Genomic DNA, 14,057 nt, shown 5'->3' with positions numbered 1-14,057 from the left:
TATAAAGGTAAACAAAAGGCAGCTGTATTGTTGTGAGTGTCACACTTATAAACAGGGGATCCTCAGGAGACAAAATTGTATTTTACAACATCTGGCACCTTGGTGTCTGTACCTGACGAGTTAACTTTATTAATGGCCAGACACCACAGTGCCATATGACAATTTTCCCCCAAAACATGAGTTCCCAACTCCGCATGTCCAAACTAGTGTAACCCCAGGATGTTTTTTCCAAAAAGTGCTTAGGTCGTAGGTGCCTAGCCGAAATAGTATGGATGTAAAGTTTTGACTGGGCGCTGGGTGGGAAGTCTAAGTCACCTTTAACGATGGTGCTTTCTGTCTGTAGATGGAGCTCCCTCAAGTCCTTGGTATTGTTCAATGCCTCACCACCTTCTCTGTCACCCCTCCAAATAGCGCCCTGTTTGGTGACCGTGGGACAGAGAACTCCCTGAGATGTTGAAGCTATACCAGATCGCAGCAACTCCACGATACGATTAGTAGGTTGCTCCTGCTCAGGAGTGTCATTCTTCTGTGAGTTCCTTTCCAATCTTCAATGTCTCCTGGGCCGTTGGAAAGAGCGCTGGGCTGGGAGACACGGGCGGCAGGAGTAAATGTGGGTGAGCATAGCAGTCCTTTTAAGTGGAAGTCCTCAGTGATAGGGAAGTCTGTCACAGACAGTTCTCCGGTTGTCCTTCCTTGCACCACTTTTGGATATGCGAACCACAGCATGCCAAGAACATCCCACAAGACTTTCCATTTTGGAGATGCTCTGACCATTTTGTCTAGTCATCACTATTTGGCACTTGTTAAAGTCACTCAGTTCTTTCCCTTGCCCATTTTTCCTGATTCCAACACATGTAATTCAAGAACTGACTGTTTTCTTGTGTCAGGAATACTGAGAGATGCAACACACAGAGTGTAATAATATAGCAAGGATAAACATGTGCCGGACCTTATAGTGGTCGAGCTTAACGAATACAAGGACAGAGAATAGTCAGGGACAAGCCATAGTCAGAGAAGCCAGGAATTGCTATATAACAATAGTTGAGTCAAGCCAAGGAGAATAGAAGGTAGAACAGTGAAACGAAGCCAAGAACCAAAAAAATACACAAGATATAAACGCGCTATTGGGAACAAAACTCTAGCCAGAACAGGGCAATGACCTATGCCTTATGATCCTTTTTTATAGTGTGGTTCTTTAATTTTATAGTCACACCCCCAAAACTTCAAAATTCAAATGTTTTGGTTGGCTTTGACGTCAGCCTTGCGAAGTTGCCGCACATGTGCCAAGTCATAACATGGGGTGCATATGCAGCGGTCGGCATCGCTGAGGAAAGGAGAGAAGAGGGGCATTGAGGAAGATCGCCCTCCACTTGGAGGATGTCCTAGCTTGGGCAACAATCACAGGTGCCCTGACAACTTACTGCCTAATATATCCTACCCCTCAAACAGTGCCATTGTAACGATATAATCAATGTTATTCACTTCACCTGTCAGTGGCTTTAATGTTGTGTCTGATCAGTGTACATACACAAATATCCAAACATACACAGACGCAAACCTATACGCAAATAGCCAAACATACTCAAACAGACAAGCTAAACACATACTTCTCTCTTATTTTCTTCCATCCTCATCTTGCCTGTGTCAGCAGTGAGCTGGTATTGAGAGTGGAAGGGAGCACGTCTGGTGTGTCCCAGGGAAGTGAGGGCTAGGAGCAAAGCACTTAAACAGGCAAAAATAAATTCATATTCACTTGTGGCTGTGAAAATGAAGCACAGGTGTCAAGAGGTTTTGGAATAGTAATCCCACTGCTGCGCTGATTTCTCAGGGTGCTGGACACAGGTTTAACTTATTGCTGCCTGGCATCATTTTTCTAGGTTTCATAGCACTTGGGGACAACATACTGGTCACAGTGATCAAGTGCTCTAGGAAGTCAAAGATGCTTGGAGAAAAAAAATAATTATATATATATATCTCAACTCGGTTTGCTTGAATTTGTTACTTCAGATCTGTCACTAATCTCGAGCAGTTTTGCTCCCACTTGTTCCTCTGTAATCATGTCCCAAGATACCCATTATAAGATGTGTTTGAGCAGTAGTCAAGTGTTTCCTTCTCTCGGGAAATCAGTGCTTGATTTATTGCCCAGGGAATTTGAGTTCTAAGCAGCTTCCTCACGTTAAAAATATTCCAGGATATTTACTTATTGCTTCCTGTAAAGTCAATAGTTTACTCATTGAACTCAATCATATGCTTGGTGAGCATTATTATCAGCTGATTGGCACTTATATTTATTATATGGGTCATGTTTGCCTAATTTTTGTTTTTTCTAAAATATAAATTACAATTGTGCTGATCCATACCGTCTTACAATCTTCTAATTCTTCAGACCCAGGTCAGAATGAATAAGGAAGCATACAGGGTAATGTACTAACAACCGTATTTTTTCTGAATGGGAAAATGGGTAAATTCTGAATGGAATGGCAAAACCTAAAGCTACATCGGTCAGAATTCGGCCAATCCGCCAAGCCTGCACCAATCACCAGGATAAATCTGTTGTCCGATTTAAAATCTGTGCTTTTGTCATCCGAATCCAGTATAAAGTGTCCGATTCAGAATATGTTCAATGCACCAATTTAGGAAAATCGGGACTTAATGCATCCAGTATGATGCACATTTGTGAGATATCATTCACTTGCTTGTTATAAGTAATAGTTAAGTAACCCTTAGCGTCAACTAGCCAGTTCTTGCACACTAAAATAAGTAATAAAAAATAAGCCTATGGTGGTCAATGTGACCCCCTTATAACTATACATTCCCACCTGCTATGCAGTGAGTGGGGGTATATCTGTCTACCTACCATTTCATTACTTTTAAATATCAAACCTGATTACCATTGTTGGGGTCAATAACTGCACAGACACTACTAAATATGATCAAAATAATGATGAAATTTAAAGGGACATGCATGCTTTTTGGTTGTCTCATTCTGCATGCAGAAAAGAGCAGGAAAATATAATGTGTTCCATATTTATGTGCTTCTTCTAGGTTTACCTAGATCCAGCCAATCAGTCTCATATAGTTATAGTGTAAAATAAAATTAACCTGTAAAGCCCCTATCCCACATCCTATGGTCATGCAACTACCCCCTATGCAAACACACTACACCCCTTAATCACACACACACCACCACCCATATAAACCCTTCCCTCCCTATAGATACACACAGTATACCCCTATACACATACACACTACACCCCTATGCACACACTATACCACCTATTCAAAAACCACTCCCACACATACACTGTTTCCACAATACATACACTCTATACCCCTATACACACACTATACACACTACGCACACTATACATTCTACAGTTTAACACACTTCACTTACTATATCCCCACACTATATCCCTTCTATAATACAATACATCATATACAACCCCCTATACACACTGCATCCCATACACATGCTACACCTTTATACACATATTCTACACCCCATGCATACACGACATCCCTTATACACATACTACATAATTCTACATGCACACACTATACCTCCTATACTTGCATACACACCATACCCCTATTCACACACACTCTGCAACCCTATACACGCACAAGCCCTACATGCATAAACACAACGCACACTTTTCACACACGCACCCATTGTACCGCAACACAACACGCCCTCTTTACACACTACACCCCCTATACACATACTTCATCCCTGTACACACACTATAACCCTATACACACACTCCATACCATCTACATATGTACTCTCTCTACCCCATGCACACAAATTGCATTGCGCGTGTGTGACTAGGCATGTTGAATTGAAAGTACTCACAATATCCTTAATGGTGTTACGAGTTCCTAGGACGTGTGCAGGCACTAAATGCGCCTTATGCAGCCTGTGTGAATCTCTCTCAAGCTTGTGAATTCATAACATTACATCATTACCATGGCAATGCTCTGACACTATCTGCCAGAGCTCCGAGAGAGGAATGGTGAGGGTGCAGATCAGATAACCAATCTGCTGGACCACCATGGTTCCATCATATACACACTATACCCTCTATACTCAATCTGTACCCACTATACACGCACACACGCACAAACTACATTCCCTATATGTACAGACACTATATCCCCTATACACACACTACACTACTTACAGAAAACAATCAAAAGGTTCTCTATACACATACACACACTATCCCTCCTATTTACACACATTGCACTCCCTATACCCATTCCACCCCTAATATACACACACTATACCCCTATAAACACACTTTACCCACTTGTACACACAGTGTGTGTGTGTGCATATACACAGTGACACACACATACAGGCACACAATCACACAGTAGTTGATTTCCAATCTTTTATTCAATGGTTTTATTTCCACACACGTATTCCCAGTACATGATTAGCATTAAAGGATAAACAGGCTTGACTCTTCAGAGAAACCTCAAATAATCCACAAATTGTTTTAATTCACTGATTTTTATTTTTAACACAGGTACAAACAAGTTCTTCAGCAGACTGTAAAAAATCTGTGTGAAGGTTGCCATGTAAAACTTGAAACCCCAAATTATGGCCCAGAAATAGGCACAGCACTGGTAACAGCAATAGCCAAAAGAACAAAAGATAACAGGAAGAAAATTAAGAAATTCTTGGAAGAATTGAAATTACCATTCGAGATACTGCAGGAAATACAGGCCAGACTGCGACAAGAGATGGAAAGAGGGCTAGTGAAGGACACCCATAAAAATGCCATTCTGAAGATGTTTCCCACATATATTTGCCAGAAACCAGAAAAAGGTAGTAAGGAATCACTTGTGAGATTTGTCAATGGGAATGTAGGGTTATATGTAAAAAAAAAAAAACCTGCTATTCGTGTTTACAAAAGTGAAAAAACTCAATAATTTGCCCTGTGGTTATTTCCCACTCATTTCTCGAGTTTGTTTTAGATTTAGTTTGCTATTACATATTCCATAAGCCCCTGATGATTGGGAGTTTATAGGATATACATGGTGCTTCCATATTGGTTGTTTGAAAATAAGGCCTTGTATGGATGGAGTTATTGCCTGGCCTAGTTAGAGCTGGAAATCCTGGGGATTTGAAACAAACATAGGAACATCAAATGTATTTATTTATTTATAAAATATATATATATATTTTTTATAAAATATGTTTACCAGGAAAGATACATTGAGATTTCTCTCGTTTTCAAGTATGCCCTGGGTCAACAAAACAGTGCATTGATACAATAGGGTACAATAAAATACAAAAACAATATTAATACACAATATATACAAAATGTAACATAGAACAGGTAGGAAATATATAATCAACCATGACAGGTGCATTCTGTTTTGATGAGAGGGATCTCTTAAAGGACTTTAGGCTTGGGGAAGATTTGAAAGTGTGCGGTGAACATACACGTTTGTTTTAGTAATTATTTGAACATTTCTCTTATTTTGTGGGAGGGTGTGGGTAGGTGTGTAGGGGGAGTTGATAACATTCAATTCATCCCTGCTCACAGTTTTTTTGTATTTCTTGCAATAATTATTTTATTCAGAAACAATCTGAATTCAGGTTGCATTATTGTTATCATTCAATTTTTATTTTGCAGAAGAAGGAGAATACATAGTTTTGGAGTTTGGAGATCAAGATATCAACATAATGTATGTGAATCTTGGTGAAGAACATTGCCTAAAACGTACCTATAAACTGCCAGATACAATAAAAAAAGGCAAAGGGGAGCAGGTAAGTGCATATGTTAAAGAGATGTACAAATCAGAAGTTCTGCCAGGAGGCACAAACACAGTTTATTTATATAGTTATAGATATGTGTGTGCAAGGTATACCCAGACACTGCCTAATGCAAAGCCTATTTTTTATTCCTGTCCTTATTAAAGGGATACTACAAATCTGTATTCCTTACATTATATCTCCCTCCGCTACCCCCTCCCTTGCATCCCTATGGCTTTGAAAGGGTTAATAAACCCTCGCTGTACTCACCCGATTCCAGCGCTGATCTCCCTCAGTGCTATGTCAGAGCTCCACCTCTTCCGACATAGGAAGGCTAATGAGCGAGCGTTGCTCGCGCATTAGGCCCTCCCCTTAGGAAACCATTGCTTTAATGCTTTCTTATGGAGATTTAAATGACGCTGGGTGTCCTCCTTACAAGCAGGAAGTGCCTCTAGTGGCTGTCTGATTGACAGCCACCAGAGGAAGTCTTAAAGGCTTCCTCTATAGTCACCTAAATTACTTTAGCTAAATAAAGCAGTTATAGTGTATAGATCATTCCCCTGCAATTTCACTGCTCAATTCACTGTCATTTAGGAGTTAAATCACTTTGTTTCTGTTTATGCAGCCCTAGCCACACCTCCCCTGGCTATGATTGACAGAGCCTGCATGAAAAAAACTGGTTTCACTTTCCAACAGATGTAATTTACCTTAAATAATTGTATCTCAATCTTTAAATTGAACTTTAATCACATACAGGAGGCTCCTGCAGGGTCTAGCAAGCTATTAACATAGCAGGGGATAAGAGAATCTTAATTAAACAGAACTTGCAATAAAGAAAGCCTAAATAGGGCTCTCTTTACAGGAAGTGTTTATGGAAGGCTGTGCAAGTCACATGCAGGGAGGTGTGACTAGGGTTCATAAACAAAGGGATTTAACTCCTAAATGGCAGAGGATTGAGCAGTGAGGCTGCAGGGGCATGTTCTATACACCAAAACTGCTTCATTAAGCTAAAGTTGTTCAGGTGACTATAGTATCCCTTTAACCCTGCAATGTAATTATTGCAGTAAACATTGCAGGATTAAGAGGATAGGGTCACTGCACCCAGACCACTTCAGGTGGTAAGCTCTTGCCACTACCACCTGAAGCTTCTGAGGTCTATTTTTAGATTCATTACCCCCTCCGATCAAATCTCGGTGGTCAACGCCATCATCGGTAGCCGATTGGACTACTGCAATGCTCTGTACCTTGGACTGCCTCAGAACATCATACACAAGCTACAGTTGATACAGAACGCAGCTGCAAGGCTACTTACGGGTGTGGCCCGCAATGACCATATCACTCCATCATTAAGAGCCTTGCACTGGCTGCCCGTTCGTGAACGGGTTCTGTTTAAAAATGGTTGTTTGGTATATAAGGCAATCCATGGTATGGGACCAGACTATCTGAAGGATAAATTCACACGCTATGCTCCCAGTCGATCCTTGAGATCGGCTGATTTAGCCTTATTGAAGATTCCAAATTTTAAAAAGAAAAAGTGCGGAGGGAGAACGAGTGATGTTCAGGGAGCGCAATTTTGGAACTCCCTGCCTCTGACATTAAGACTTGAGAATGATCTACTGAAATTCCGCTGGAGCTTAAAAACTGTTTTATTTGCTCAGGCGTATGGGATGACATGAAATTTTTAACTTGGTTCAAATGCATGAGATTATAATGCTGTGGTTTTGCTGGATATTGTTTTGTCTGTTTTTATTGCTGGTATGCGCATCGAGACCCTATGGGTAATAAGACTGCGTTTTCTTAAGAATTTTTAATAAATAAATAATTTTTTTTAATAAATGAGCTGAAGTGGTCGGGGTGCCTATGGTGTCTGTTTAAGGTTTGCATTAATATAAGTTACCCATACTCTTGATGAACATAAAGAACATGCAAACTGACTTTTTTTTTTCAATTTCTTATCTAATTTCTTAGCTATCTTATCAGTGAATAAAAAGTAACGAGCACATACCTGTATGCATTATGATTTAATAATCAAGACATATTTGCTTTTTACATACCTGACAAAATTTAAAATGAACAAAGAGGGACACTTTAATTTTGGTGGTGTGAGTGGTGGTGTGGTTAGGGGCAGTTTCATTCTGAGAGATTTTAGGTGACTTACTAATAACAATTTAAGCAACTAAATGTGATTTAGAACCAGATCAATATACCTTATTTACACAGACTGATTTCTATACACATATACTGTATTGAAGTTTAAAAACTTATTACTGTGAGTATTACTGCTGTGAAGCTCTGTTATACACTCATACACCAACAATATGGAGCTCTGACAATATATGTATATTAGTATAGAAAAGAGGGACAGAGGAAGGTAAAACCCTAAATAGGGACTGTCCATCCTACATAGGGATAGTTGGGTGGTATGTTTAAATAGGAACTGAATTTACATTATTTTCAATGTTTTGAGAAATTTATTGCCACAAGACATATTTTTCTTTTTTTATGTGTTAAGTCATACAGTGGTACCTCGGCTTACAAACGCCTCGGTTAACATAATTTTCGGTTTACAAATGAAAATCCATTGAAAATAATGCCTCGGTTTACAAATTTTTTACGCAATACAAACCAAGTTTCCCCAGGATGCATTGCGCCTGGGAGGTTTATAGCGCCTCCCCCGTGCATGCTGGAGTCTGAGGGTAGCAAGTGGAGTCGAGTGTGGAGGTGTTGGAGATGTTGGAGCGGTTTTTGCATCAAGTTTTGGAGCCATTCTGGAATTTTTTTGCAGTGGTTTTGGGACTTTTTGGGTGCATTTCTGAAGCGATGGAAAGGTAGGGAGCTGAGCTTTGTCGTTTGCATGCCTTTTACTCTATGTTCTGCATTGTGGGTTGGTTTCCATGCCAGCTCATTTTGACTTTTTTCTGACCTCCAGAACAGATTAATTGGTTTTTAATGCATTCCTATGGGAAACCACGTTTCGGTTTACAAATTTTTCGCAATAATGTAACGTCCCGGAAATTCGTAAACCGAGGTACCACTGTATTTGCAAAGGGGGTGAATGGTAAAGCACTGTCTTCTTCTTGTTTATTTTTATGCTTTCTTTTAATTGCATAAACACATTTTACATTTATTTATTTAAAAGCAATGCAGAATTACATTTAGTACATTAAGCATTACCATCCTTTATGGCCCACAACTGAAGGCAGACACAAGACAAAAATTAATTTCTCAACAAAGCTTAATTTGTCCATTTAAATGGCTGCAAAGGAACTGGAACTGTCAAATGTTTTTTACTATTTGTTGTTAAAACTGCTTACTAACCAGACTCAGTCTGTTCCCCAACAAAGGTTTCTTGCACTTTAGAGGGCTCTACGACCTCCAGATATACTGTGCATGCTATTCAGACGACAATCAGCCCTCCATTCCAATCCCCCGATTAAATCTGTTGACCAAACCACAGAGGCTCTCCTAGACTCGGCTGGATGTCCTTTTTTTGATCCTTGGATCATCAGGCACCACTCTTGGCAGAATGGGTGCCCCCAGACCATATTGCCCAGTTCTGCAAATTGTGGTTGCATAAACCACTTGAAAAAGAAATTTGGGCAAAACTTAGAGCTGAATGTTTACGCCTTACCATCCCAGGCAAAGTGGCTCTTACATCTGAGTTTGACCTTTTACTGGTCACTTATTTGAGCAGATCAGGCAAGGACATCTGCAAGTATTAGAGCAAGGTCCTAAGGCTGCTCAGGATAGGTCACTGGATATTGTGGTTCCGCTCATTCAGATCTTTATCATTGCTAATAAGGCCCTGGCAGAGGGAACCTTTGACCCTAATGTGATTAGTGAATGGTCACAAAGGGATCTTTGTCTGCTAGAAAATGCTAGCATGGCGATTTTCATGTAAAGGTGCAAAGCTGCTAAATTAGTTGATCTAGGTGCCAAGGAACTAGGCCCAGAGCAAATGGACTGCTTTTCTGAGACACATTTATGAAGAACCTCAGCAAACATGTCTCCATTTTTTTTTTTTACATTCTTTATTTTATTGAGATGCAGAGACACCCATGTTTAAAGCAATGCCAGGGTGAAAGTGCATGCACGGCATACACGTGATTATTGCCAGGTACATATCAGAATAGTCTAACACACATAAAGGTATTTCATTGTAAGATATATGACATTATAGAAAGTATTGACAACGTATTCCTGCTATATATGTAGGTGGTAAACCAAAAGAAAATCTCCAGGTACTCAAGGTGTTTAAGCCGTAGGCAGGTTTATTGGAACAGGAAAAAGAGCAGCAATGTTTTGACCTGCTTACCTTTGTCAAGCTAACACCACATAATCAACTAAGTGTATACATATGCTAAGTGCAAACAATCAACCAATAATAAATTTACATATATCACATTTAAATCAGTGATTTATACAAGTAATGCAAATAGCAATGAAGTCAACAAAGGCAAAAAAAAACGCTAATAGGAGTCCAGTAAATACACTTCCGGTAAAAGTAAACACCTTGAGTGCCGGGAGATTTTCTTTTGGTTTGCCTGACCGTTGTGGGATTGCTGGTCCTGCTCCAGTGCACTGGGCATCTGCTAGGATTGAGTGCGGCTCCTACCTCCGTTATTGCAACCAGGGCCGGATTAAGAGCCCAGTGGGCCTGGTGCTGACAATTATGATGGGCCTAATTACGGAATCTTATCGACCGAAAACACTAAAAGTCATACCTCCCAAGCGTCATGTATTTGATGGAGATGGTGCTGGAGGGAAACTCATAGGATGCAGCTATAAGAAAACACATACTCTATGCTAATCTCTCTCTAATTCATGCTTTCATCTTTTAAGTAAATCCATAACCACTAACAGCAGTGCACTGTCCAGTGAAGCAGGAAGTCAATGGGCGGGGTAAAAGGGTGGGCCACTGGTGCGAATCACGTGACCAGACCTGCCAAAAGGGATGAACATGCCCAAAAAGGGGGCATGTCTGTCCAAAGAATTTGAAGGACAGCCTGGCATGAATGCATGTCAGGCTGCCCGCCAATCCTGCAGGCTGTCCAACTAAGGGCATACTATGCAGGCAGCACCCTGAGCTTGACATAAATGTGTCTAATGATGCGCTCACTCCATGCTTTCTAAGGACTGTCCCCTAGCACTCGCTAGTCCACCTGTCTCCTTACCTTCTTACTAGCAGGCAGAAGTTCCTGGTATATAGTCTAAGACAGAGAAAAGGTGTATGTAGTGAGTGTAGAAGAAAGGGGACATGCCACAGTGTTAGAGAGACCAACGTCTGCATTACCTAAACTAATTTTATTGTCAGCCAGTCCACACAAGTTTTGTTCACATACATCCCTCTTAAGATTCCAAACTTAAAGGGACACTATAGTCACCAGAACAACTACAGCTTATTGTATTTGTTCTGGTAAGTAGAATCATTCCATTCAGGCCTTTTGCAGTAAACACTGTCTTTTCAGAGAAAATAACTCCACTGGCCACTCCTTAGATGGCTGCTAGAGGTGCTTCCTGGGGCAGTACTGCCTAGCGTGCAGCACTGCCATTCAGTGTCTCCACCCTCTGCATGCAGACAATGAGCTTTCCTCATAGAGATGCATTGATTCAATTTATCTTTATGAGGAGATGCTGATTGGCCAGGGCTATGTTGGACTTGTGCTGGCTCTGCCCCTGATCTGCCTAGTTGACAGTCTCAGCCAATCCTATGGGGAAGTATTGTAATTTGCTCAGACCACCACTTCTGATGATGTCAGCAGACAGTCAGTTCAGAGGCAAAGCCAGCAGCTGCAGACTTGAATACACGTTATATTTTACTATACTTAGGGAGGCAAGAAGGGGCCAGGTGGTTTTAACATAATAGGGTCAGAAATACATGATTGTGTTCCTGACCCTATAGTGCTCCTTTAAGCAAGAGTATGTGAAGAGTAGTTAGGGTTGCCACCTTTCTTGGAAAAAAATACCAGCCTTAATCATTTGTGTAATCACAAGGAGTGACATCCGAGATAATTCTGTAAAATCACTAACAAACTACTCACAGTTTGATTCTGCTGTATAGATGGATTGCTCCCAGTGTCTCAGTCTCGCAAGTCACCTAGTGTCTCAGTGTCCCTATGTATCACAGTGTCAGTGTCCCCATGTCGCCCAGTCCCCTAGTCTCCCAGTGTCTCAGTGTCTCCATTTCTCCCAGTGTCCCAATGTCCCAGTGTGTCCCCATGTCATTAGGATACTGGGGACACAGTGAGACATGGGGACACTGAGAGCCATGGGGACACTGAGAGACATGGGGACACTGAGAGACATAGGGACACTGAGAGACCCGGGGACACTGAGAGGCCCGGGGACACAGAGACATGGGGACACTGGGAGACATGGGGACACTGAGACATTTAGGGAAACTGGGAGAAATGGGGACACAGACACTGGGAGACATGGGGACACTGAAACATTTGGGGACACTAAGACACTAGGGACACAGAGACATGGGAACACAGACACTGGGAGACTAGGGGACACTGAGGACACTGGCTGGGAAACAGACACTTGGGGAAACTGGGAGACATAGGGACAGTTGTGGACATAGACATGGGGACACTGGGACATATAGGGACACTGGGCGACATGGGGACACTAGGCACACTGAGACACTAGGAACACAGACACTGGGAGACATGGGGACACTGAAACATTTGGGGACACTGGGAGACTAGGGGACACTGGGAGACTAGGGGACACTGGCTGGGAGACATGGGGACAGTTGTGGACATAGACATGGGGACACTGGGACATATAGGGACACCGGGACACATGGGGACACTAGGCTCACTGAGAGACATGGGACACAGACACTGAGAGACTTGGGGACACTGAGACACTAGTGACACTGGATGGGGACACTGGGAGAAATGGGGACATAGTGTCTCTGTGTCCCAATGTCTCAGTGTCTCCTAATGTCCCCATGTGTCTCAGCATCCCCATCTGTCCCAGTGACCCCTAGTGTCTCAGTGTCCCCATGTTTTCCAGTGTCCCCAAGTGTCTCAGTGTTTCCAGGTCCTAGTGTCTGTGTCCCCTAGTGTCTGTGTCCCCTAGTGTCTCAGTGTCCCCATATGTCCCCTAGTGTCTCAGTGTCCCCAAGTGTCTCAGTGTCCACATGTTTCCCCTAGTGTCTCAGTGTCCCCATGTGTCCCTGCTGCCTTTCCCCCCCATCCCTCACTTACCTGAGCTGTAGAGCTGCTGTCTGGACTCTGTGCTGTGTTGCCGCTCCCCCACGGATAGAGAGAGGCAAGGATATGCTGTAACTTCCTATCCCTGCCTCTCTCCACACACAGTGACCCCTTCTGGCCGGTGCTGGTATTGCAGAGTAATCTAATTATTCTGAGAAAAATACCTGCATTTGTATTGCCGGTATTACTGCAATACCGGCACGGTCCGGCAGCCTCAAATATTGGCTGTGCCAGTAAAATGCCAGTCAGGTGGCAAACCTAAGAGTAGTGTGTAAAAATCCGGCTCTGATTGCAACATATATGTGGGTGGCGTGAAATCTGGTGTGTGTACGTCATCTCCTTTTAAATTGTAAGGTAGCATATTGAGTTGTGGTGTCATGAAGAGTAGTTTAAACCAGAGTAACAGGCCTGAGTGGCCATGTGTCTGTCAAGAGCGGCCATGTAAAACACAAGTTACATATCATTGTCGCCATGAGCTTGGTATTGTAAAGAGTGAAGGTGTAGTATGTATGAAGTAGAGCTTAGTCAGTTGTTGGTGAACCATGTTCAGCAGAAGGTTAGTTGTAAGCGCTCATGGATGCGTAGTGTGCCCCTAACCAAGGTTGCCACAGGGGCAGAGGTTAAATGGAGCTTATACTATAAGTGGAATGTGCTTAAACTATTCACTGTAGAGCGGATGAAAGGAGTTGTCCCAGTAAGTGAGACTCATTCATAAGTAGAACAACCTGCGTTATAATAGTAAAACACAACATAAAGAAAAAAGTTATAAACATAATAAAACAATGGAGGTATTAGTGGGCATTGCCCGAAGACTTTTGGCTCTTCTCCTTTCAGGTACCCGAGTAAGTCTCTGCTCACCCCCTCAGGACGAAGAGAACAACACGGCTGGGATCCCATGCTAGGCTCGAGGAACAACGTATTACCACATCACTTGTGACATTGGCAGCGATCTTCCATTGTGGACATTTGTCCGTGGAGTATCTGTTGGGAAGACTGGACTTGCCTGATGGTATCTTGCACAGTGGATATGTCCTTGCACATGTCCTGTACGTCTTCCT

At 42.1% G+C, this 14,057-nt stretch overlaps 1 protein-coding gene across 1 annotated transcript in view; it reads left to right on the top strand.

Moving 5' to 3' along the window:
* The window catches only part of LOC134601635 (hexokinase-2-like), a 78,622-nt gene that overhangs the window by 119 nt on the left and 64,446 nt on the right, over positions 1–14,057 (top strand). Inside the window, exons 2-3 of the mRNA XM_063446153.1 lie at positions 4,539–4,840; positions 5,655–5,788. Of these exons, the coding sequence (XP_063302223.1) occupies positions 4,539–4,840; positions 5,655–5,788 (436 nt within the window). The remainder of the gene's footprint in view (positions 1–4,538; positions 4,841–5,654; positions 5,789–14,057) is intronic.

This window comes from Pelobates fuscus, chromosome 3 (genome assembly GCF_036172605.1).
Source record: "Pelobates fuscus isolate aPelFus1 chromosome 3, aPelFus1.pri, whole genome shotgun sequence".
Lineage (NCBI taxonomy): Eukaryota > Metazoa > Chordata > Amphibia > Anura > Pelobatidae > Pelobates > Pelobates fuscus.
Note: the sequence above shows the minus strand (reverse complement) of the source record. Positions and strands in the feature narration are given on the sequence as shown.